The sequence below is a fragment of the Rhea americana genome, unplaced genomic scaffold, assembly GCF_003343005.1.
Source record: "Rhea americana isolate MKP2758 unplaced genomic scaffold, rheAme1 scaffold_13, whole genome shotgun sequence".
Lineage (NCBI taxonomy): Eukaryota > Metazoa > Chordata > Aves > Rheiformes > Rheidae > Rhea > Rhea americana.
This window is the reverse complement of record NW_028185372.1, coordinates 7,545,878-7,573,061: the sequence shown is the minus strand read 5'-3', so window position 1 is coordinate 7,573,061 and position 27,184 is coordinate 7,545,878. Positions and strand designations below refer to the sequence as shown.

Genomic DNA, 27,184 nt, shown 5'->3' with positions numbered 1-27,184 from the left:
AGGCAGCCATTGGAAAAATAAAGTGAATTTTATTTTTCTTTTAATTGCTGCATGTCTTTTCCTCTTTACATACTTTTCTTTGAAAATGTGGGGGTATAATCATCATTAGAGTCTAAATATTGCTTCTGTAATGTATTTTTTATTCCTTTTTGCTAGCTGGCTTGCCTTTTGCAATTCTCAATTCAAGACGTATCCCCTTCCAGAGAGGAGTTTTCTGTAGTGATGAATCGATCCGGTATCCATACAAAGAGGACACCATTTCTTATAAGTTGTTAGCAGGAATAATTGTTCCTTTCAGTATAATTGTTGTAAGTTTAAACTTTTCTTCATTGCATTTGATTTCAATGGGGATGGGGAAGAGGAGGGAGGAGGGGCCATCTGTTAAAACAGATTCCTAAAACTATTTGAAAGCCAAGACACTCTAGAACAATGCCCTAAGAGCAGGTACTAAAGCAGTAGAGATTGTGTTCTGGTAAGGATCACTAGTAGTGAACTTAATAGCTTCCTGTTGATAAAAGGGAAGGTTCTGCCTACTGCCTTGTCTTTTGCCACCACTAGTGGCTCTTCTGAACCAAGATAAGCCAGTGAAATTCCCTAGCCTACTGCAAAACTGCCTTTTATTTTCTACTTTTTTATTTCACTTCCCCTTACTGGGTTAATGAATGAAATGGCTTACGGGAAAAACTGGAGAAGCAGCAGTGCTGCTACAAGAAGTGGCAGGAGCATGTGGTCAGGCATATGAGGAGAGGAGAGCAGGACCTCTTTAGCTGTGGGCATCCTATGTCTTGTGAAACTGCACTTTATTCTAATAATGACCCTACATGGGGATTTTGGTATGCCTGCTCTGATGTGCTAAAAAGCTTCAACCCAGTTGGGTCTTTGGGTGGCATGTAAGCTCATCAGAGATGCAACTTCAGCAGAGTTAGAACTGGTATTTATAAATAATAAAACTGTTATTTATTATTATGCCAAATCAGGTATAGATATTTAGCCAAGTATAGTTCAGGAATTAAAAGCAGAAAAAGGAGCAGCTAAACGTGAAGCTAAGTATTGTCCAGCTGTTTCCCTCGGCTAATGGATTAAAATCAGGAGGGATGTTATGGTCATCTGATTTTTCTCCTGTATAAGAGGCATGGATTTTTATCTAGGCTCCAGCATTAAAGAGACTACTTAATCATTCCATCCAAGAACAAATATCTCTTTTCGTCTCCCACACCCCAATAGAAATGTGGGACCAGAAACCAAAATTGTGACTAGGCCTAGCTTCACTTTCTTGAAAAAACTGTCCTTCCAATAACTTTCAAAAGCACTCTGAAGATCTGAGTGAGACTTGAACCTCTGGCTCCTGTTCTATACTGTCACTGCGATTAGCCATGTATTCCATCCATTGGCAGTACTGTTTTGTGGCCTTTTCCTTGCCTCTGACTGGAAGTGGGCTGCCTGATACTTTTTGTATGGCAAAATACAGCTACAGCAAAGCAAGGGAGAAACAGCTATGTCCCAGACCTAAAGCCTGTTCAGCCCAGCGGYCCTGTTGCTGTTATAAGCCACTGCAGTAGATGGGTCAAAGGACAAACTTGCGTAGTAGGAAACCAGAAGCTTGAGGTATGCATTAGCATGATTCCAGCTTAACTTCAGGCACGTGCATTTGGGTTTTTAAGATAAGATCCTTACAGATACACTTTTGGAGTTGAAAAAAAGCTTTTTTAGTTTTTTGAGGTTTAACCAGCAAATGGTCTAGGCTAACAGCATATAACAGCATATAACATATAACAAGTTTTAAGGTAGGACCACTTTTTTCACCCTGGACTAACTTCAGTACTCAATATTACATGAGAGCAATCATCTTTGTTGCAGCTGAGGTCCATCTAGCTTGATGTCCCATTTCTAACAGTTGGTTAAAACAGATGTGTAAAGAGCATAGGAATAGATCAGTCAAATAGTGGTGTTTGCCCCACGAGCTTTCCTACCAGCCACTTGCAGCTCAAGAACTTCCCAAGTCAGGGGAGGCTTCAGTGAATAGTACAGCTTCTAATGGATTTCTTTCCTTTAAATTTGTCTAATTTCCATATGAGCTCAAAAACATTTAACTAATAATGTTTTTGTAACATCAGGGACCTTTCTTTAGTAATGAAAGCAGGCTTTTCTTGCAAGATTGCTGTGAAATCAAGTCGTGAAAGCAAATGTTGGTGTTTATTCCTGAATGCTTAAAAAAATTAAAAAGTAACTGCTCTAATGGTTGGATCCAGTGAGGTGACTTTCTCTCTCCCTCTCCTTTTCTTTTTCTTTTCTTCCGCAGCTCTCCCTCACCTCAACTGAGATAAGAGTAGAGTCACGACCATCTTAGTTCATGACGATACCTTTAACTATTGATGAAAGCACATACTGTCTGCATTGTTTGCCTCTTCATAATCACAATCAGTAATATGAAGAACAACTTAAATTGGAAGGAATAAATTAAAAGGAATTTTAATTCATACATCAGACTTATCTAAGTGTTGGGAGAGCACTTTATCTGTAGTCAGTGAGTGAATTAAGACAAAGGCTCTTTGACATAGGAATTCAGATTATGGTCTGCTTTAAGAACAATCCTTAACCTACTTGTGCTCATAAATTGTTCATTTGCATTACAGCGGCAAGCTTACTGAGAGCTGCTYTGCCCAGGGTCAGACTGTCTAATGCATTTTCATTCACATGAATGTACTTTCCTAGGATCATGGAAACTTCATTCTCTGCTTCCTCTATCAGGAGAAAATTAATTTAAGTGACACAATGAACCATCATGTACTATTCACAGGATTTATTTTTTTGAAGGTCACTTTTTGCATATACATATACAGCCCCCACCTATCTGATCACCTGCATGAGTTGAGCCTTTCCCCAAAAGATGGGGCTACCTGGCTGATAATCTAACCTATTTGAGTATACCTATTTGTATATTAACAGTGAGGCTCAAATTTTGTAGTAAGTAAAGACAGAAATGCAAAAGACAGAGGAAAATAAAAGAATGTTTTTCTATGAGCACTTGAGATGGACTTTCATACCTCTTATACATGCAAGGGGAAAAAAAATCCTGAAAACCCTCAGTAGTATCTTCCATACTCTTACTAGTTTTGCTTTCTCATCTGAAGACTGAATTTTCCTGAGTAATAGGTAGCTTCTTTAAGTGACTGTCACTTCATACCTGGAAATCAAGTCTAGACCCTTCAGAGKAGTTCTTGGCTTAATGAAAATCAATGACTTTCTGATACAGTAGATAAAACTTGCTCAGTGGAAGTTTAGCTAGAGGAAAAAAATGTAGAATGAAATGTGATACTGGAGAGAGCGTTTCTAATTAGGACTGTCAAGTAGTATGGATAAATGTTTTATTCTGAGTAGACTTTATTTTAATAAATACCAATAGGTGTCATTAGTAGAAAATCATAACACTTCAACAGAAAGCAGGATAAGAAAGAAGGCTTTCCTTATATAAAAATAGGTTTTAAATTTGGAAATGGTTACTACTCTGACTCCTGGAATATTCTTTAATTCTTCCTACAGGTTGATGTTCTGAAARTTAAGTTCTGAAACTGCATATCCTAAGCGCTAACTACAATAGAACAACTTTTTAAAAATAGATTTTATATATGTATGTATGTATTTTTTTTCCCCTAATTACTGTCCTTCTCTCTCTTTCAGATAATCCTAGGAGAAACTCTCTCTGTCTCTTATAACCATTTGCACTCAAATTCATTTGTCAGAAATAACTACGTAGCCACTATTTACAAAGCCATCGGGACCTTCATTTTTGGAGCAGCTGCTAGCCAGTCATTGACGGACATCGCCAAGTACTCCATAGGCAGACTGCGCCCTCACTTCCTAGCTGTGTGCCAGCCCGACTGGGCGCGAATCAACTGCACCCTAGGCTACGTTGAGAACTTCTCCTGTCAAGGAGACAAGGCAAAAATCAATGAGGGAAGGTGAGTCTGACTAACCTCATATGCTTGGTTGTGAGGGCTGTGGGGTTTTGTTATTGTGTGGAGTGTTTAAACCTGTGAAATGACCTGGAACACATATTTCATGTTTTGTTTTTCTGATTTTGTCCCCCCTGCCAAACTTGTAATGAGTTTTTAAGTCTTGAGCCTCTACAGTTTGGACTCAGATGTTTTTTTTTTTTTTTNTGTTTTTTTTTTTTTTTTTTCCTTACGTAGAATGTCATCAGATATAAAATAGATGACTTGATGCTGTTTCCCACGCATTGGTGCTACTGTTTTGAGGCCTTTCTTATCGTTTTTGTGCCTTGCTCTTTTTCTTTCTTTTCTTCTTTTTCTTTTTCCTTTCTTTCTTTCTTTTTTACTCAGAATGTTTTTTTTTTTTTTTTCCTTACTCTTTGGAAATAGATTTTTTTACTGTGCATAAGAATGCATAAAGCATCTTGTGTACAACTCTACTCATATTTTGTTAAAAAGCAACAAATTGAGTTTAGACTGGATTCTGCTTATTTGATTCTAAAATCTCTGCATATGCTAATAAAGAGAAGACTGAAATTTGCTTTCAAAAGAGGATATGGACTGGGAAGCCAAGTAATTCAGATTTTAGAATGGAAGCTAATAAAAATCAAATTTACTTATATAAAAATATGTAAGACTGTTAAAAGAATCACTGTATTCAATTTGCTCATTATTAGGTTTTTGCTTACATTAAATATTTAAATGATAGTTTAATTGCAGCAAGATAATGAGAAACGAATCACTTGGCACATTTGAGCAATGTCTCTGTAGTGTAAACAATGTTTGAATGCTAGTGAACATGTTAAAGCATGGCCAGAATAATTTCTGGTACTAAAATGGCTCAAACTCCTTAGCTTTTTTTTTTTTTTTTTTTTCCCTCCTTTGGAGAAACTCCTTCCTATTCATCTCAAGAAGACCTATGTATTTTCTTAGTGAACGAGAATGATTATGGTATGGACTTCTGTTGTTTGTGAGTAGCCCTGTAGAGTCAGAATATCTTCTAGGTACAACATCTTCTCTGTTCCAGGAAAGCGTGTGATCTACTTCTAAATAAAATTTATATTGTTCACTTTCTGGGACTATTAGTTTCAATTTGGGGAAAAAGCAGAGTGAACCAAAGAGAATTTCCATAAAAATATACAATACAAAGAATTTCTGAACACTAAAGTTATGGACTTTTTTCTCCTTTTAAAAAGGCCTTTGATCTGTAGTAGAACAAGTCTGAACTGGAATAATGAAGGAGGGTGAGTGGGTGGGTTTTTCCTTTTTAACCCCAGCCTCCAAAAATCTGCTGTCATTTAATTAAATGTGCTAGACAGCTCAGATCTGACTAGGAAATGAAGCAAAATTTTGGCAGTATGTTTAAGTTAAAGATGTCTTAGTATCTTGTCTATTTTGCAGATTTTACTGTGGTGAATTAACAGAAGTAACTGCCAAAGATGAATTTGTTTGTGATTTAAATTTATAACAGTAGAAAAATGGCAGTTTATAAGACATGAAGAGAGGAATGCAGATTTTAGTGTTACATATATTGTGGCAGGGTAAAAGAGACAGGAACCTCAAAGTGTTCAGACAAAGCAAGGTTATGTTCTTCCTATAATCTCAGTATAGAGTATTTTTATATGTGTAAAATGTCTTGACTCTTTGCTTCAACAATAGCTTTGAAAACTGGTATTTTCTTAGTTTTGCACTGCTGTGCAGAAAGATAGTTGTCTGTTTCAAACAAGTTGTTAAAAATGCTACACATCCATAAGTGCTTTGAAACTCAAAACTAGATTGCTTTTGGCATGGAACTGTAGGATCCAAATTCAGCTTTGGAATAACTGAGTCTTCAGTTAGGCTCATTTTGTGCAAACAGAAGTTTAAGAAGACTTCTCAAATGAAAAGGGGGTAGGGGGAAAAGAAATCTAATGAGCTGATTTAATGCCTAAAATAGTCTTGAAATAAAACCTTTCTGCTTTTGAGAAGGCTGGTCTGTCCTAGTTTTTAAGATGAGATTATACTTCAATTTTCTTGTTTGGTTGGTGTTTTTTTGTGCATTTCATCCTAGATAAGTTGCATAAAGCATCCCTGTAGACTGCATAATTATGTATAGTGTACATATGTCTTTGTCATCAAAAGTACTTTTTCATACTAACAAAGTTGGCTGGCAGAAGGATGAAAGGATGTATTAGCATCTTGCAGTTTCTAGGATCAAGTTTAAAAGTACTTGACCTCTGGAGTTACAAATTTCCCTTTTTTGACTCTACAGTAATGTAGAAAGCTGTGTGATTAGTCTCTTCAATAATAGTATTCTAATTGGAATAACCTCAAATTGCTTAAGCAAATGTTTTAGCATCTGCAGACAACTGCTTTTTAATCACTTTGATCAATTAAGAAGTGGAAAAGATTCATTTTTACATCTTAATATCTTTATGAGAAACTTTTGCAAATTAAACTTTCKTTCTTAAGTATTAATTAATTATATTCAGTATTATGCCTGTGTATTACCAGGCCTTTGTTCAGTTTCCAAAAGCTGTAGTATGGTTTGTAGTATTGGACTTCTGAGTTGTGTAAATACATTTATAAGCAACCATGAAAAATAAACCTGAGCATATGTTTGCATGCTGGGGGAAAAAAAAAAAACAGGATAATTTATCATCAAACTTGAAAAACTTTTTTAGGTTGTTTGACAGTTACATGGGGGAGAGGGGAAGGAGGGCATATAGCTTAGTGATAACTAGCTTCTCTTCCCTGTGCATCTAGTGCTTTGAAATCTCACTAAYTTACAGATAGGAAGTAAGGTTTGTCTGCCATCTCTTGACAAACTGACCCCTTGGAGGAAACAAAATGATAGCTGGATATACAAGTCTGTCTTTCCTTTCCCCTTCTCCCCCTCCAGTTTATACTTGGCTTAATAATTTTCATTTTGAAATTAAGGTCTGGAGGGCTTGGTCCTTTGGTCCAAGGTCAAAAATTGCCTTTGAAGTGATGGTTTAATGCAAACTCACCTTCTTGGCTCCCAGTTTCAATTCTGAGGCTTTTGCATGCATGGGAAGCTGTAAATAGAGGCTAGTAGAAATCTGAGTTAGTAAACAGTTAAAGATAAAATAAAGTGAGATATAGTACTGTATATGTGGATGTCATAGATGCAGTGACCTACTCAATCATTCAAACTTTCTCATGGAAGTTAGACCCTGCATTTGAGAAGGTGATTTCAGTGCACTTCAGTCATGTGCCTACCTACCTTACGGTTAATAAGGCACCAGTGTAGAAAGGAGTTTGACTGCAGTGAGTGTGGCAGCGAGTCGGGGTGGGGTCATTACATTTTCAAGCGRTAATCCAGAGATGTGTTTCTGCATCAGTTGGATTAAAATCATCAGTTATGCATGTGTGTGCACACACATGTGCACGCACTGGTTTATATTCATGCTAAAGCAGCTTATGTTTGGTTATCCTGCTGACTTAAGTATTCTGTATGCTTTGCATCATGCTGAAAATAGAGCCCTCTTCAGCTTTAAATAGCTGTAGCTGCTTCTTGACAACTTCCATAGTTTGTACTTTCAATATTATTCCTTAAACTAAGGGCTGAGGATTGCAGTCATAGCTGTGTGCTTAATAGCTCATTCACATACCTTTCAAGGTATATGCAAGTTCTAGGGCATATATAATATATATCTATAATATATATAATATATATAAAAATATATATAAATTTATATATAAAAATATATATATGCAAGTGTGTATTGTGCTCTAGAGCTCTAAAAGATGTGTGAAAATCTCTAGTTAAATTAGGAAGTGCTAGCAATTGTGTGTTTCTGTGTGGCCATTTGTGACAGGACCCATTCTTCAGGCAGACTTTGGCATTTTATTTAAACAGAAGTTTGTGTGAGCTGCCTCACTGCAGTTGTTTAAGGGTAGATGGTTTGTACAGGGGTGCTTTCTGAGGTGTTTTTTAAATGGCAGTATTGCTAAATTTGATTTCAGTTGGTTGTGTGTAGGGMTCTTAATTTTTTAACTGGAATACTGTGGAAAAGCAACTCTTCGGGGGTGCTTTGCTTTTGAAGATTTTTGTCTTTTGGGTAGCAGAATAGCCAAGTTCTTAGTTAAGGCAGTATGTAATACACTTTTTTATTTAATTGCATTAGGCAGAAGGTTACAAAGCTTGACTTGTACTGTTTTAGTGGTTTAGACAAGTCTGAAATACCAGTTCAGCATCAGTACTACCAGTAGACATTTTACTGTCTCTAAGTAATGAAGGAATAAAGCGAAAGACTCCCCTGCTACTAGTGCTAGTAATCAGCATGCTGGTACACTTAGTTTGTGAGTGCTTACTTTAATACTGCTGAACTGTCTTTCAGGTACTTTACATGCTATCAGTAGAGATAGTGACTTGCCAAATGCCTGTTTAGCTTTTCAAATCAGTAAAATAGGGCTAAGTAAAATATGAAGGAATGCTAGACTATGTATGATGGGGGGTGTAAGCAGTCTCTGCTGCTCTTGGGTCTGTCTGGCTTCTGCAGCTGCTGTTCTTGTTCAAGTCCATCATCTTTTTGGCTTTCTGCTACTTACCTTTACCTGGCTTGGAGGTTGRTCTTACAAGATACCACAGTCCTTAGAGAAGATTAGGGAGAAAGGACACTGGATGCTAAGGCACAACTCACAAACCTGTCTGCCACTTTAATAGTCCACTATATCCAACCCATGGCAGGTTATTCATATATTCTATTTAATTAATGTGAGAAAGGTAAGAGGAACCACTGATATTCACTGTCAGGTGCTATGAATGAATATCTTTACTGTTACTCTCTCAAGTGTACTTTGCTTTACTTGCTAGTTAAGTCTATTTTAAATTGGTAAACAGTAAAACTTGAATGTCTAGTAGAATAACAAAGTAGAATATTGAAAGCTTTTTTTTTTCCTTCTCTAGTATGTGAGTTGTGGAATGACTTCTTTTACACCTCAAAATCTTCAGGTTGTTAGTGTAATAACTTTAGTCTAGAATTTTTTTTGAGGCTGCTTGTACAAAAAAAAGGAATCATTTCGAAGCTATTTATTCACTTAAGTAGGCCTAAATGCATTTCATGTCTTCAGGATGGTGGTTGGGTGCCTCTCAACTATGTTATTAACCTATATTGATGACTTCTGTGGAGATGTTAACTGGTTGCTGCTGACTCATTTTGGCAGTCAGGAGTTGCGAGTTCTGCCTCGGTCTCCTCTGTCCAGAAGAACATTGGTAACTTGGAGGTGGCAGGATCTGGAATCCAGCAGACATGTTTAAGGAGGCCAGACTGACCAGCTGAACCTGGAAAGTAAGGTCAGGCTCCTGTGTGTGTAAACTTTGAGTATTATCTTAGGCTAAGAACAGGAATACTTTATTGCACCTGAAGTCTAATCTCAAACAGAATAAATGTGGCTTAAATATAGGGTCTGATAGTACTTTTGGAGGAAGATGGGAACTTAGTAATGGCAATAAGTTTTTGGGGGGTGTTTTTGTTTTGTTTTGTTTTTCTTTCTATTGGGTCTTAAGTATTCTTTCTGTAAGCAAGTGAAACTAAAAGAGAACAGACTTCTGGTATTGAAATGTTAAGTGTAATCAAAAGAATACTTGAGTTTTTTTTTAACTCTAAAACAATGTAGTAGATACTATATATAGCTTATATTTTTAGAATTTAATTCAGGATTATGCTACTGGTTTTGTGTATCATATGTTACTAACTTGGCAATGCAAACAGGGCATTAAAGCTTTGTGTAAAGGTCAGGTATACTGAGTGTGATGCTATTTAAACTTTCTCTTTTTTTTTATTCCAGGAAATGTTAAGAATAAACACTGTAGCACAAGGTACACAGTATGATTATTCAGTTTCTTCTGAATAATAACTGGCTTTATATAACTGCTTTATATGGACAAAAATACGTTAGGGAGGAAATGGCTGCAAGCTTTAGTTACTGCTGGTGCAAATGATGCATCCCTACAACTTTTAAGTTCTTTGAAGTATRCATTCTTTCCTGAAACCCTCTCCTGTATTAGAATTATTTCCTGCAGTAATACAGGAGAGAAGCACTTAAAAGTAGGGTTGTAACATCAAAACTTGTTAAGGAGTATGAAGCACAAGTGTTGCTAATGCTGTGCTGAATTCTTTATAATCTTCAAAGGCAAAAGTCTGTGTTCTAAGTTTTGATTTACTTCTGTGTTTACAGTACCTGATCAGCTGTACTATAGTGATCATGATTTAGGCTTTTATTCACTGAATTGACTGACCCCAATTACTACTTACTTCAAAGACTAAGCTAGTTACTTCTCAGTTTTGGATTATCTGAATTGAGTCTGAGGTTAACATAATCCTGTATTTGTAATGCTGTATTTCAGTATGATTGTGTTAACTACAGATGATAGTAAAAATTATATTTTTCCTAATTTCACAAAATAATATTAAAACAGTCAAGGGGAAAAAAAATGCTGAGTTCTTATAGCTGTTTTCTACTCTTCTGAATACAGTTCAGAGAACTGTCTTAAACTTATGATTCTTTGTCTTCTGAACTTCTCACTGAACATTTTTTACTGCTCTTTTTTTTTTCTCTCTCCCCTGGCTAACCTCTTCCCCTCATCTAAGTCTTTTAATGTCCACACAAACTTGGAGAGTGAGGGAACTTTATTGCAATAGCTGGTGAGAATAGTTTAAACACTTCTGATGCGTGACTGGATGTGTAGGAAGCATATAGAGAGTCATGTGTATATACATGGAACTTCTGGAGATTATCTAGTCCAAATTTCAGTTTAAAGCATAAATAACTTCAGCTTGGATATCCTTGTGCAGCTTGATCTATCAGACTTTGAAGAGCTCCTGGGATGGGGATTCCACAGACAGCAGTGGAATATTTGTGTCCAACATGAAGACACTAAATGATACTAGTCCTAGCTTTCACCGCTGAAGAATGCCAGCTTAGCTTTGAACTGTTGATCCATATTTTTTGATCCTAATTATAGTCTGTTTATCACATTGTAGTCTGTTTGTCCAACCTATACTTTGCCATTTTGGATTCCAGGGTGTTACAGGAGGAAGTACTATTCTCTGTCATGTTTTACTGACATACTGATTGAAATTCTTTGTGTTGCCCTTTGCATTCCTCACCAACTTTAGCTCTGGCTTTCACAATTCCTTCTCTGCATGCCTGGATAATGCTTGGATATTTGTTTGTGGTAGGCTATCCCTGTTTCCACCTAGAATCACAGAATCAGTAAGGTTGGAAGGGACCTCTGGAGATCATCTAGTCCAACCCCCCTGCTCAAGCAGGGTCACCTAGAGCATGTTAGACAGGGTTGCATCCAGGCAGGCCTTGAAGATCTCCAGAGAAGAAGACTTGGCAACCTGTGCCAGTGCTCTGTCAGACCCCTCACACAGTTTTGTGCTTGTACTCAGTCAGTTGCTTCTTGCTGGAAGATGACCTCTTGTTGTTGTTATTTGTCATCTTCCACAACAGGGTGTAGTATTATTGTACTCTGAAGAGGTTGTCTCTGAAATTCTTTTGTCTCGTGATTACTACAAACAAGGTGGCGGCTGCTACTGTGTCTCCAACTAGTTATTCCTTATTCATCAATAATAGATCTAGCAGAGTGTCTTTCCTATTTGGCTTCTCCAGCAGCTGTGTCAAAGATCTACTGAATTGCTTGCACTGTGCTGTGTCGCCCTTCCAGCAGACTTTGAGGCAGTGAAAGCCTCCCTTGAGAAGCAGAACTGGCAGTTGGGAGGCTTCTTCCAGTTGTTTAAAGGAGACTTTATTATCTCTTGATTGTGAACAACTCTATTTGTCTTGAATGCTTCTAATTTTCATGGTAAAGTGGGAGGTGGAATGTGTGACACTGAATAAAACATGCACGCACACACTTGTGTGTGAATTTTCTTGTTTGAGACTGACTTAAAAAATACTCACCAAACTTAAAGCTGAGTGGAACAGCTTGGGAGTTTTGGTTAATCTTGATTACTTTTTAATTTATAAAGCTAGGAAGGAGGAAGTGTAGKTGATCCTGTGCCTTAACCATAGGATTACTAAACTTTTGGTCTTGGTATGAGATCTAGGTTCCTGTGTCTCCTGGCTGCATAGAAATTTGAATCTACATTTCAGTGCTGAAGGTACCCAGTCTAACTAGTGGAGTCTTGGAGTTCACAGAATCACAGGATGATTAAGGCTGGAAGGGACTTCTGGATATGATCTAGTTCAATCCCCCTGCTCAAGCAGGGTCACTTAGAGTAGGTTGCCCTGTACAGAAGGCTTTTCAGTGTCTCCAAGAATTGAGACTCTGCAGCCTTTCTGGATAACCTGTTCCAGTGCTCAGTTACCCTCACAGTAAGAGCTTTTCCTTGTGTTCAGATGGAACTTTGTTTCATTTGGTGTCTGTTGCTGCTCAKCCTATTGCTGGGCACTGCTGGAAAGAATCTGGCCCCCATCCTCTTTATACCTGCCCTTCAGATATTTAAATGCATGGATAAGATGTATCAGCCATTCTTCCCAATTTTGTATTATTAGCAAACTTGCTGAGGGTGCACTCTGTCCCATCATCCGATTTGTGAGTAAGGTGCATGAGGTTTGACACAGTATTGACTTCTGGAGTATGCCACTAGCTACAAGCCTCCAATTAGACTTTGCACCACAGATCATAACCCTCTGAGCTTGGCGATTCAGACAATTCAATCTACCTTGCAGTCTGCTCATCTAGATGGTACTTCTTCAACTTGTCTATGGGGATGTTATGGGAGACCGTGTGGAAAGCCTGACTAGAGTAAAGGGAGATGGACAACATCCACTGCTCTCCCTTCTACCCAGACAGTCATTCTCTCACAGAAGGCTATAAGGCTGGTTAAGCACGATTTTCCCATTGTGAATCCATGGACCACTCCTGCTCACCTTTTTGTCCTTCATGTGCTTGGAAACGGTATCCAGATTATCTGCTCCATTACCTTTCCAGAGATGGAGATGTGGCTGACTGGTCTGTAGTTCCCTGGATCCTCCCTCTTTGTCCTTTTTGAAGACTGGAGTGAGTTTTCTTTTTTTGGCTTTCAAAAAGGGCAAGAGGGAGGACCCAGGGAAACTGGTATTGCTTGTCCCTCTTTGCTTGTATTTAAACATTTACTGATATTGCACAAAGTGGTTGCCATACTTCTATTATATTAAATTATATTCTAGTTTAAAAGGAAGCTTCTGAGACTCAAGACTTGTTTCCTTTTGTATCTGAAGGTATCTTATGAGCACACTGTCTTTGAACTTGCTTTAGTTTAAGAAAATTTTGAACAGATTTTTAAGTTTATTCTTCCATGCTGTTGCTTAAAAGGACAGGTGCATATAAAGGAGGGTGAAGAGAGCAGTGGCACTGATTTAGAAGACTGAACTAGACAGCAGCATGTTCATTTAGGCAGCTATTGCCCACTTCTAGTCCTGCTAAGTTTGTTTATACAGTACAGTCCTCTAATCTGTCCTATTGCTTTAACACTAGATAAACTAGTTTCTATTAACACACCTTCTTAAGAAGGTGTAATAGTCCTGGGTGTGTGCTAAAGGGCGCTTAATCTACCTGCTCCTGTTTCCTTAGTTTATTACAAGTTTTTTGGATTAGCTATTTATATTTTTAGCTGTATAGTGCAGGCTTGTCCCAATACTGCTGTAATCACTCACTTCTCTTTATATAGATTTTTTTTTTTCTTTTTTAGTGAAGTCCTAAAAAATGATGCCCAGGTAGGGTGATGGGGCTGAACTTGAACTCCCTTGAGTCCTGGGTTTGAAGGTACCTTTAAGACCTGTTAGCTAGGGACATTCAAGAAGTTGTCCCTTCTGGTGTATTCCTCTGCTTGCTGAGCACATATGCACAACTAGAACCTTTGATGCTAAGGTGGTAAGTACTAAGGCATGTTGTACAAATCTGGCTACTTAAGAGGCACTCAAATGCACCATCTGCAACTTCTTACTCTAAAGAAGACCARTGATGCTAGCAGGGATATTTGTGTGAGAGATGCTTTCTGTGAAGTTTAGTTTAATATTGGATAGTTGAAGGTGGTCTCTTAATTTCATTCTCACATTCTATTCCATTTGTAATACAGGACAAAAAGGTGATAAAGTTCCTATTTATAATAATGGTTGTTGTGCTAATATGCAGACTTATATCACACCTCTTGATGGCTATTAGAAAAATACTGTTTTTTTCCTACTTAGGTTGATATATTGCTTCTTCACTGACTGCACTTGAAACAAGTTGTGTATAGTTTGCTACTTCAAACTCAAAATGTAATGTTCAAAGAAGCCTTTAGGAAATTACAGCTGACTGTTCTGACCTTGATAACTTATTTCAACACAATTGCCAAGGTGTTGGTGTTTACTAATCRTTTGCCAGGAATTGTATTTCATCTTTGTTTAGAGCTGGCTGTTTAAGCACTTTCACGGATGCTGCACATGTATGTTAGTGGATAAAGTTAAATCACTCGGAACAGTTTCCAGTAACTATCCACCTGTGTCAGACAGCTGGCGTGGGGCTAACCTGCCTCTGTTTTGAACTTTACGTAAACTCCTGAAATCAGTTTTCTTTTCTACTACATACTAAAAACACCTTTTAAAACTAACCTTAAAGAAAAGGGGGTGGGGGGTAATACATTACTCACTTGCATTTTAATATATTAGGTTTTTCCCTCTGCTTTTTCATTATATAGCCTTTGGAAATGGTCTGCTTTGGATTCTTTAACATAACTGAAAAGACTGTGGGTTTCTGCTTCAAATTAAACAATATATCTCAATTTAAATTTCTYCTCCTCTCATATTACTTAAGACAAAACACTCTTTTATATCAAAATAACTTAATACAAAAATATTTCATACAGCCTTTATTTTAACACTTTGTCCAAAAGCTTCATCAGAGATCAAACTGCATTTATCATTGAAGCATAACTAAAAAGTTTACTTATCTAATCTGGCAGTTTCTAATAGCATCATGAATCAGAAATGTTTCTAGAATTTCTACAGACTGTAACTACCTGTTTGCTAAGGGAAAAATGCTGTGTTTACAGCATTCTGATTATTTTGTGAACTCTAACCTAAGGTGTTCTGCAATACTCAAACTTTTCAAAAAAGTTTTCAAGGTAATTTGGTTGTTTTTGCTCTTGAAAACATATATGCCAAAAAGTTCACTAGAAGCTTAGATACTGAAGCAGTTGGAGGAATGAATGGAAAGGCATGTGTGTACTTGAGTATTGCAACTTCTTCCTTAAAAATACTTTCTGCTCCTGTTCCATTATTGTTATTCAAGGTCTGATTTGAAACACTTCCAGTCCTAATCAAATTATCCACTACTCTGGCAAATCAATCCTTCAAGGCAGGGATCCCAGGCTAAATACTTGCTGGAGGTTTATGTGGAAGGAAAAAGGTCAAGAATGGTAGCAAATGAGCTTATCTTTAAATATTTGAACTTCAGAAACTTCTAAGCTAGGTTAGATAAATGCAGCTCCATTGCATCATCCAGAAATGTGAAAAAGCTGCCACACAGTAGAAACTAAGTGACAGTAAGGAGAACTGAGTCTGGAAGATGAATAAGCTGTAACCAACTGAGATGAAATTTTGCAATCTGGATCAAGTTTCTAATCTTAGCTCTACTTTGGCATAATGTGACTTGGCCCTTTCCTGTGGTGATGGATAGCATTCATTTTCATTCATCATGACTGAAAGTAACTTCAGGGTGAACAGTTTTTTGAAAAAGTTATACTTTCAACCCTCTTTACCTCTTATGTTTTGGACTGTGGATACAGTTCGAGTGCATCACTGCATAGGTATAATACCCTGTATTACAACTTTAAAGGGTATTATGTTGCACTTCTTACCTGTTGGTCCTGTTGTATAAGCTACAGTACTGCATTTTCAGAGCCACTGAATTGGCTTCTTAAGTGCATTTCTAAGTTCAGAAATGTAGGCAAATGTCAGCCCGAAAAATATATGCTTAAAGGTTTTGTACCTACTGGATTGTAAGCTTATCACACTAAGGTCATTGGCACTCAGAACTTGCCACTTAAAAGTAAGCCACACAAATTATTTGGAGTTTAGCTGTGGCTAATGGAGCAGGTGGGTGCATCTCTACAAGTCCATGCAATTCTACCAAGAATGAGAAGTTTCCTGTCCAGGTCAGTAGAGGAGAAAATTGTATTCAGATAGAACTTTAAGCCTGTATGTAACTGCATATTACTGAAACTGTGCTTATGGAGACTGAGTTCCCTTGAATGCTGACATGCTTTCCCTGTGCAACGCTCGCTTCCTTCCCCCCCTACACACAAGGTTTCTCAAGATTATGGAAATGTGTTGGGGTTTTGTCTGACTCTTACCAGGTGCTTGGGGCCCAAAGYAGTTTGTTTAAAAACTGAGTGATAAGCCAACCTGTGATTTGACCGGGATTGCCCTTGTTCTCATTCTGTTTATGTAAAATAATAATAACATTCCTGTGAGTCAGAAAGTATTATGTGGATAACCTGTGCAGACATGGCTAATTGAACAGAAGCATCTAATCTGAAGCACGAGAGCAAAACATTAGTCTTTAGAAATACTGGTTTGAGTTTTCTTCCTCCCCTCTTCTACTATTCTCACACTCTTGAATTTTCCTGAGAGAATTGCTACAGAAGAAGCAAATAAGGTCCTGTTTTTTGTTTTTTCTTTTTTGTTTTGTTTTTTTGGAGGAGGCTAACTAGAAATGTTAGTACATGTTTATGTACATGATAAGAATTTTAGAACTACATAACTTCTTGCTCCCCGGTTGAATTTTGAGGAAAGAATATTCTCACGTCCAAGACACAGGTTAGCCCTTGCTCCTTTGAAAGGAAAGGATAAAGGGGAGTGAGGTGTGTGTGTGTGTGTGTTTTTATTTTTTTTTTCCTCCTTATGGATTATCTTCCAGTAAAGTTTATTTCTCTTATTAGCTGCTGGTATGCACACTGACAGATGCAGAATAGCTAGTTAGCTATTGCTGAATTAGATTGTTTCATCAGTGTGCAATATTCCTGTAAAAATAACTTATTTTACATGATATCTGTATGCTTGTATATGTTTTGATGTTCACCTCTTCAGGTCCCAGAGAAGCCACTAGAAGTTTGTTAATCTCTGCAGTTTTGCAGAGATTAGTACACATAGTCAAATTAAACCACTTAATGTTTCATCCTGCGTTTAGGAAAAGGTTACTTTCTGCCCCTGCTTCTTGGACTATCTGCAGGGCTTGTTTTGGAAGGATGAAGGGGGAAAAGGTATTTAGAAACTAGACTACCTGCTGCTTAACAGAATCTGCCAGATCTGGTTATGTCAGTGGATTAAATGGGGAATGATTTAATTTGCATAAAATAGGAACATAGTTAGACAAGTAACTGCATTTTTTTCTTTGTAGCCCATCTTCAAAAAGCTAGACATGCTCTCATGAAACATGAAGTGTCAAAAATGGCTAAGCTTCCTTTTTATCTGCTGCTACTTAAAGTGAGCTGAGCTGAGTAGCTCCACCTCCCACCTGAAGTGTGACTAGGGAATTGTACAAAGCACTTATTAAAAGTCTTGCTGAGAAAATACTGTCAGTAAAACTGCTAAGAATTACTGAATTGTAAAGTCTGCCGGTTTTCTCTTCTGTAAGTGAAAGGCCTTCATCTTAAGTATGGATTKAACTACTGAGAGGGAGAGAAGGCACAATAATACTATTATTTGAAAATGGATTTTGGAATTCTAAGTAGTTGCTAATATCGTTAAATAGATGACTTGCTTATGCATTTATTTAAACATGTCTTAGCAATAATGGCAGAAGTGCCTCAGTTCACAGTACCGTATAAACCTTTAACCTGCACTGGTGTTCTTGGGATCTCTAGTTATACGAGTCCATAACACCTTAGTGGAGAGCAGATGCTGGGGGGGAATCCGAATGCGGAGGTAGTTGTTTTTAAGGATCAATTTGTGTGGGGGACTTGTACCTTGTTAAATTAAATCTTCATTACATTAAAATGCTAGGAATATTTCCCTAAAGTTTGTAGAGTTTCATTTACTTGAAACAAATGTGCTTCATTGCAGTTCTTTGAGGCTAATTCGTCTCCAGGTTAATGGAATGTGTAATGCAAGCGTCAGTTAAAGCTTTGAGTCAGACTTGACTCCCAAGGACCTGAGGACAGGAGAGACTAGCTGGCTAATCCAGTGTGGGGGTGTGTGKTTTTTTGTTTGCTTGCTTGTTTGTTGCTGAAATAGGAGTGTCCACAATGTTTGCTGGACCTCCTTCTCTTTTTCTCTGAGGGATTATTCCATAATTCAGTTCTTCCTGTATTACRAAGGTTCCCTTACCATTTAGTCTCTACCAGACTTACCATGGCACCACAAAATAGGTGTTCTCTTGATATATCCCATTCTAGTATAACTTCTAATACAGTCTCTTGATTTCTCACCATGCTGTATATTTTTTAGCTTTTTCCTAGTCTCTTGTTTCACTAAGGCTATTCATTTTCCCATCAGACTCTTGCAGAGGAGTGCACTTTCCTTAAATGTTTCTGCGCATTCAGTTGTTCTTGCAGACAAGCTGTATGGAGATGTGGGGTCAGTTGGTTTACTGAACTACAAATGCAGGATGTATTTTGAATTTTTAATAAATTTGCTTAATAATTCACTTCAAAACACTGACAAGCAAAACTTAGTAAAACATGCTGCTTCTTGTAAGTGAAGAGTGCAAGACAAATGTTCCTTTTGTGTTGTGTGCTATGCTCCTTTTTCTACTAACCCATGTGCAGGTTTGTAATTAATAAATTACTCTATTTGTGGAACCAGTGCTTTCACAGCAGTTAGCTTTCCCAATGATAACTTTTTTTAAAAAAAAAATCTTTTATAGCCTGATCTGGGAGCCCTGAGAATAGAAAGTCTCTTTCTATTTAAAACTGGCAATATATAGACTATATAGGTGCCAAAAGACRTCAAAATATAAACTTTTGTATTTGGAAAGAGTTGTGAATGCTTTTTGCTGTCTGAATCATTTTGATGTCTTTTGGGAAGACTTATCCCTTGCCATTTTATACTGCTGTGAACACTGTAAAAAGCTAAGTAGAATTATGGATATGCCACTGTACAGCTCCATGAAATAATACAGTCAACCTACGGCCTTGCTAGGAAAGTCTCTTCCCCCCCAGCTTTACTGTATTTCCTTGAAAAAGCTTGAATAGAGACTACACAGTCTGGTTTGTATACTGCAAGATTTATTGTCTGGTTTACGTCGTTCAAGAAACACTGCCTTTTGTCACCCAGGTTCTACTCTGTAGACTAAATTGCCTCATGTGAATGAAATGGAACAGAAGGAAATGACCTGGTTATACATACCAAGTCCTAAGAAGCAATCCTCCATATACTTGGATGTTGATAATTAGAAAGCCTGGTTAGAAGTACTGAATGGTTTGGTATCCACCTCAATTATTTCTTTGCAGGGATTGTTCATGCTTCAGTTGCTTTTTGAAGTACTCTAAAAATGCAAACTTAAAACAGACTGTAGTGGTTAACTGTAATTGTGGGTGTGTGGGTATTTTTTTTTTCTTTCCACACCAGAAAGTGATGGTATGATTTGATTTGGTGTTAGTTTTTTAAGGCTTTCTTTAATTCAGTAGTAATATGTGGGATAAGTGGAAATAATTAAAGCTATGCTCTTTCCTGTTTAATGAAACCTTACAACTCTCATCTGAAGTGATACATTGAGGTAGATAGTCATGGATTAAAGTCATGGACCTTGGGAAATCTATTCTTTGATGTCAGTCTTTACCATTACAAAAACAACAAAAATGAGAGACTGTACTTTCCAGTTTTGTTTTATGATATTAGTTTTGCTGGGTGCTGTTCTAATGTTTGTTTAAACAACACAGGTCATGAAACCAATTCTTACTGAGATTGCTTGCTCTTTCCGTCACTAGCAAAATACAAGGTTGGAGTTGTTTGTRGCATTTTATTTATATACTTTGTTCTAATACTTCTGTGGTTTTGAGATTAGTAAATACTGTGTTTTGAAATTGCTGGCTCATGGCAAGCCAGCGCTCAGAGTGGTGGCTCTGTACACTGTACAGCCACTTGGCTAGTTTGATAGACAGGATGTTCTGCTGGTTTTGGGAAGAAGGTTGTTTGCATGCTGAGGAATAGTCAGTAAACATCTTACTTGAAACAGCGGAAAAATTTTCAAGTCTAAGACTTACTTTAAGTATGCTTTTTGTTTAGAAGCTGGGATACAGTGATGTTGCCAAAGAAATTACATTGGGATTGCACAATGAGCAAGTTGGATGCATGCTTTGTCCCAGTTGTATTTCTGGCAATATTTTGTGCCAAGCAAAAAAAATTTCAATTATGAAGAGCATATTTAAATGCATTAAATGTCTGATCAGGCATAAACATGTAATCTTAAACTTGGAACAAGGCATTCTTAATGTGTTATTGGGGTGATGTAAGCCTGAAATCAATAATGGCAGCAAGAACTATAAAATGGTACAGGAATTCCAAAGAAGACTTAAGGATCTTTATTCCCCTTCTCAATTATTAGCCATTTGGGTTTCTTCATTTGACAACATGTTGCCTTCAGGAATTGCAAGAAACTTTGCTTTATGGACAATAGTAATAGACCCAAAGTCAATGGATAAAATATTGGAAGAGGATAGGAGCCAGGAATTAGTTATTCTATATTTTGCTTCATAGAACAGCTTACTTTGCTTTTGTGGCTCAGAGGACATGCATGTGTGAAAGAGCTTTTTGCAATTCCTATTTTATTAGCTTTTGTAATGGGCTTTTATCCAGAGATTTTGACTGGAGAAGAGATTAAGCAGTGCTGAAGAGAAGGACTGTCTAGTTTAACATTCAGAAACATTAAGATGACAGTTTTGCTCATTGCTAACGTCTGAAAATAACACTGATGCCGTTTTTCCGTTTAAGAACGGGATTGAAAAGGTATCTGTGACAGCTACATATGCAAACATCTTCTCAGACTGCTTATTTAGTATCTCTCAAACTAAGAGCTATTGACAAGGCTTTGAATCAAATGTAAACCAGGAGCTCTAAAACCTGCAGAGGAAACTTAATGCGAGTGATTTCTTTCCAGTGTATGACRTAGGATTTCTTGACTTTGTGTATGACAGCGATTGCAAAAAGATTTGTAGTTTATCACTTGTGCACAGGATTGTTTATGGCCCTATTTATGATGTTTGAACAGTGAGTCATGAATCCTATTTTACTGCATGTTGGAGAACTGCCTTCATTAGTCCTGGTCCAAAGAGTAAAAATGTTTCCACTGACTCTTGATTCAGGTTCTCTACCTGGCCAAGGTACTGAAATATGAACCCAGTGTACTACCTTATGGATCTGGCAGAGAGCAGTAGCTGGAGAGCTGCAGTACTCTTAAGTTGTCTTTGTGTATGTCCTCTCTTAAATGAAGAATGCTGTGTTTCATAGTTATATCACACTGAAGCCTGGTGAAGATGAATAACTTTGTTTACATCTTATTCATAACCTGTGAATTAGCCAACACAGATACAAATGACAGTCCATTAAATAGCATATGTAGTTTAGTTTTTTCATCTCTCCACTTCAGATTCTGTCAAACATATTTTTTTGCTATCTCTTCCTGTTTAAAAAAAAAAAAAATGAATGTGATTTGTTTTATGCATACCTTACCTCAAACTTGGGAGCCTCCATCAAAATTCTTTCATTACTCAGTTTCAGAAACCCTATGTATAGGAGGAACTCTTAGAGTACTCTCAGGGGTCTTGAAGATTGTCAGCATCAATTGTTAGTTTGCTGCAGTATGGACCTCCTAGAAGCCTTTAAAAGTTGAAGGCAATGTTGCCACTCTTGGATTCATACTTGGATATTTCATTTTTCTACGGATGTTAGATTAGATGTTATCTTTTGTGTTTGAACTGGCTTCAAAAGGATAAACCTCTTCCTGCCTTTTTCCCCTCTACCCTTCAGTGATCCACCTTCATCAGCTGTATGAGCCAGTGCATTTAATAAACACATGTGGTATGAACATCTAAATATGATTAAGTGTAGTTAATTACTGCCTCTTGATTGAGACCATGTACAACAGTAATTGTTTTGGGGCTATTAATGTTCATTTTCAGATAAAAGCTTTTTGTTAATATTTACATTTTTTTCATAATCATCAGGAAGACAAAATAAATATACTGCTTTAAAGGACTCCTGATTACTTATTTTCAGGAAGTGTTCACTTGGTGTTCAAACTTTAAACAAGAGATTTATGGTTGCTGCTTGGTGTTGGGATCAATTCAAGTTTAATAAACTTGGATAGCTGCTGAATTGAGATCTACGCTGTTTGTCAAAACATGTTGTTAGATGCAAGCGATGATTCCTGCCTAAGATAGTCTCCTTGAAGAAAAAAAATGGTGATGTTTACATTTTGCCAAAAGGTAACTTAATCTCACTCTAGACTGTGGACCGTTGCAGGGGAAACGGAATGAAATGTCTGCTTTCTTCTCTTCCAGACTATCATTTTACTCTGGCCATTCATCATTCTCCATGTACTGCATGCTGTTCCTAGCAGTAAGTATGTTCTTTCTATTTGCTTGGCAATGAGTATCTGTTATCTAGTGCAAAATTGAAATACAGGTTACATCAGCAGTTTCTTGGGCTGTTTTGTGCAAGGGACACTACTTCAGCCCAGTTATCTCTGAGACAGGCATCCTACAAAAGACTGCTCATTAGGAGCTGTTAGGGAAGGCACTGATACTGAGAAGTGGCAGAATTTGTTCAGTAAGCCCAGAAACATTTAATATGGTAGTTGGCTTCTGTGTCTTGCTTCAATTGAACCTGGTGACAGTGGGTTTGCAAAATATGCTGCTATTGAAATTTGGTATATTGAAAGTATTGCAAGCTATATAAAAATGTGTAATACGCTATGTTTGACTTAATGAAATGTGCAAAGCCTATAAAGAAACTAAATTTAAACCCTATCCCTACATAGGTGGTCCTGTAAGAAGAAAACAGCAGATCAGTTTTAGTTTTAAACTGCTCTTAATTGACTCCTGTTTTGGGGTGGGGAGGGGAATCAGTCTGCAGAGGTAACTGAAGTGAGAAGATCATTTTTCCCAATAATTAACCTATGAGGATTTGAATAAAATGTATCAGGCTCTAATTTAAGCAATCTGAATTGTTAAGTCATCTTGGGCCAATTATCTCCACTCTTAGAGTAATTTTTTTAACACTGAAGGATTGATTTGGTTACGCTCTCCCTGCTAATGTGTAAAACAGAAAGCATTAAACAAATTTGTTCTGCAATTTTGTTGTTACGCAGTTTTGAAATTAAGCTTTTGTCCTGGGTGTAATTTGCTAGAGTTTCCAGAGAGCTTGCACTCAAATCACATTTCTATCTTGACTGCATTTTTCATCCTATTTCTCTTTTGGCATAACATCCACAGCAGATGAAGAGATTCAAAAAATTAAAAAAAAAAAAAAAAGACAATGTGCTTTTTAGTATGGCATAAATTTTTAAACTTGGGTTTTGTGGGGTGATGGGGGCGGTTCTTGTTGCAACAAAAACCCCCCCCAAAAAAAAAAAAAAAAAGCTGAGCTTTTTGAAAAGCTCAGTGTTCAGTGAACACTGCCCATGAACTACAGTGATGGGCACAAATTGCTTATAGCTAAATCTGTTTAGTTCCCTTCTCACTTACCTGTTGTCTTCTACTGTAAATCTGAAGGGTTAGTAATTGTATTATGTTCTTGTTTTAACAATAATATACCAATTCCCTCACTTGTCAGCTGTTTGAAAAAAAAAATAACTGACTTGCTTATTATTGACAGTCTTCGAAGTTATAGGTTCACTTGTTTTCTGTAGTTACGTCTCACGGATTGAAATCCCTGTTTCCATAGTACTGTGGAGCAGTTACTATTAGGTAGCCACCTGATACTGATTTGCACCATTCTACTTAATCATATCATTTTAATCTGATTTCTCTCTGCATAGGTTAGAGCAATGCAAGAATGATTCTGCCACCTCTGAGGCTTAAATAAAAGATTTTTTAAAAAAGGAGATAGAACTTACTAGATGTATAACTATCCCTTATACTGCCTAGATTAGTCACCTGGCAGGGATTTGAATCTGTTTACCCAGACGATGTTGATGAGCTGAGAGGAGGAGTTGGAAAAGTGACTGGAACTTTTATCTGTGTCACACGTATATGTAGTGAGAGATCCTGCCTACTGTTTTGGCAGTCAAGGCGGGGGGGGGGTGGTTGTGGCCAGGAGGGCTTCTCAGCCAGGTATAGGCTGAGGAGAAAGGAGTTCTCTCTGCAGACCTTATCTCTGTTACCTAAAATCCTTCCTTCTGCCCTCAGTTGCCTGCTATAATGCTGAGATTAGCTTTAGTTTCAGTGTGAATATGCTAATGGAAGTTGTACTGAGCAGCTTGGTCTTCAGACCTTGTTTAGCCTACTAAGATTTTGAAAAGAAAAAAACCCACAGTCTTTAGCAAGAAGAAAATCAAGGGATTTGTTTTATTTTAAGATGGTATCTTTTTCATATGCATTGAATAATCTTTCTGTTGTTGCCTGTGGCATGGTTTGGAATCCATGCAAGGAGCATGTCTGGTTCCTGAATATTGTTTAGCTTATTATGAAAAAAAAATAGGGAAGTGTTTATGGATTTTTAGAAACTAGCAGAGCTAACATTATAATACACATGTATGCATCCATATGTTTAATATGGAAGATTAGGCATTAGGAAGACTCAGGATGCAAAAAGTATGCATCTTTGTCAAAATAAATTTGTATCTGATTTTTAATTCATGAAAACTTACATGAAGTTTACTACCTAACCCTATATATAATAAGCATGAATTTCTTTTTTTTTCCTGAAGTTTGTGAGCAGTGATCATGTCAGTAACTTGCAAATTTGTGCTTGAAAATCACTTGTAATTATTTTATCAAGTACAATGTAAAAAGAATGCGGAAGGCAAGATAGGCAAGATATCTGCATATATCTGATTTGTGTGTGTGCGTGCACATGTGTGCTTCACCCTTTGCAACCTTCTTTGTGAAGTGGGATGGGGGGGACTCAAATCCATCCTCTGTTTCCCTGTAATGCTAGTAAGGCCAGAGCTAGTGTCAGTTCTAGTTTAGCAACGTGATCAAACTTGCTGTGGCTTTGCACACTGCTACAAAAACTGTCCCTGTGTCTCTTCAGGACTGTAGCAATTCCAACATGACTTGACTTCAGCTGCCTTAAACTCTAGGGCTATGAAAGTTCTCTGGCTCTCTTAGCACACTTGTTAAACAGTAAGTGGTTTATTGGAGATCAGTTTATCAATCAGGTGTGGTAGATATTCAGAACAGAATTACAGACACTAGAGAAAACATTCATAAAATCACAAGCAACTGAGAAATAAACTAACTTCAGGGTGTGTTCTGAAGGTCTAGGTCAGATCTGTGTAGCCAAGTGTATTACTTCATGGTCACTGGTACCACCAGCCGGTGCAAGACACCTTCTGTTGTAACCCTCAGGTCTCTGCTACTGATGTGCTCAAACTAAAGTATGCTGAGTAATAGAAACAGCATTTTAAAAAGGAGATGTCTGAGGAGGTAAACCATGAATGACCGGGTCTGATTTCAGTGAACACTTTGGTCTGACCTATAACTTGGCAATGAGTAGCCAGGCTTATGGCCAGAGGAGAAGGCATGCTCCCTCTTTCTCCACCTGAGTTTCTTGTCTTATCTCTTGTTGAGCTATGATCCAGTACAAATAGAGGCTTTGAGGAGATTAAATTTATACTTTCCACTCTGTCCTCTTCTGTAGTAAGTTTATTCAGCCAGAAACTGCTGGGAGGACATCTGAAGAAGGTTAACAACTCCTGTGCAGGATGTTTTTCTTGTTGTTTAGCACAGCATTACTGCGTATCAACCTTTGCGCTGAACTTGTCATAAGACATACGAAAAGGTATACAGCTACTACAGAAAGACGAGGAAAAATCACTTTCTAACCCTCCCCCTTGCCCACGTGGCAAGGCAGAGTGCTGCCACTGGCTCTAAACCAACCCTGCTGCATTTGATAACCTGTTCTTTAACTGAACTCTGAAGCTGGCTTCCTCTGCTGTTTGCACACTTACTCCAGCTGCAGTCTGAGTCATGAGCAGGACAGTTTTTAACATGTGGCATTACTCATAGGCAGTGTTAATCATAACCAGACATTAGTGCTGGCTTCCTAAGGACTAGAGGAATCTTGCCATATGTTGAGAAAGATGATCTAGTTCAAACCACAGAAAGCACATGCTTAAATGTTTGTTGTTGCACACATGTACCTTATCAGGTTATGCATTTTAAAAATGAGGGAACATTTTGAGTATTTGAATGGGAGAAGTGATCTCCGCTGCCGACAACACAAGAACTGTAACTGTGAAACAGCAGAACCTTGAAATATGTGGCTTAAATATGTGGCAAAATACTAGGCAGAGTATTGAAGTACTCTTGCAGCTTCAGTTAACTTGCTGAATCTCAAACAGGTTAAGGTACAGTTTCACTTTGTGCTTGAGCAATTAAATAATCTGAAGCTTGCTTTATATATTATCTGAATACAAGTTGGTGATAGTAGAAATGCTTGAATAGACAGTTTGTCAAGTATGAGTATTCACTTAGTCTCTCTGAGATGGGAAGAAAAAGAATGATTAAAAACAAAACAAGAAATAGCTTTAAGATTCGGCTCTTGTAATTGATACCAAAAAGGAGATGAGGAAAAGATAAGTAAGTGTGTATATTGAACGTATCAGTCAAAAAAAAAAAAAAAATCTCAGTAAGGAGTGAACGTGTCCTTGTTTTTCCAGTTTTCTGTATCTTTCTCACGTATCTATCAGAAAAAAAAAGCGCCCTAGTGCTGGCAGCTCTTGAACAAACTGAAAGCTGCCTCCTGTTCTGTAATAAGTATGACTGGCCTTGTGCTCACACAGACTTGAAACATTAGTCAGAAATGGGTATTGCTTTATCAGTAAACTGAATGCAAAGTCCATGTTGTGTGTTTCTTATGGAAGTCACATCTTTGATTCTAGCTAGTCTTGGTGCTGTTTTGTTTCAGGAAGAAAATATACTGAAAACTTGAAGCTGTTCTGAGTGACATAGCTCCTATAAAGCCACTCATTTGTTGCATTTAGCATGCTAATCAGATGGTAGAAGTAAAATCCCAAAGGTGGGATTTCAAGAATGACGTGGTACTCTTAA

At 37.4% G+C, this 27,184-nt stretch overlaps 1 protein-coding gene across 1 annotated transcript in view; it reads left to right on the top strand.

Moving 5' to 3' along the window:
• Positions 1-27,184, top strand: part of PLPP1 (phospholipid phosphatase 1) — a 70,252-nt gene that overhangs the window by 29,621 nt on the left and 13,447 nt on the right. The window contains exons 3-5 of the mRNA XM_085297711.1: positions 157-308; positions 3,679-3,959; positions 22,469-22,526. Coding sequence (XP_085153837.1) covers positions 157-308; positions 3,679-3,959; positions 22,469-22,526 — 491 coding nt within the window. The remainder of the gene's footprint in view (positions 1-156; positions 309-3,678; positions 3,960-22,468; positions 22,527-27,184) is intronic.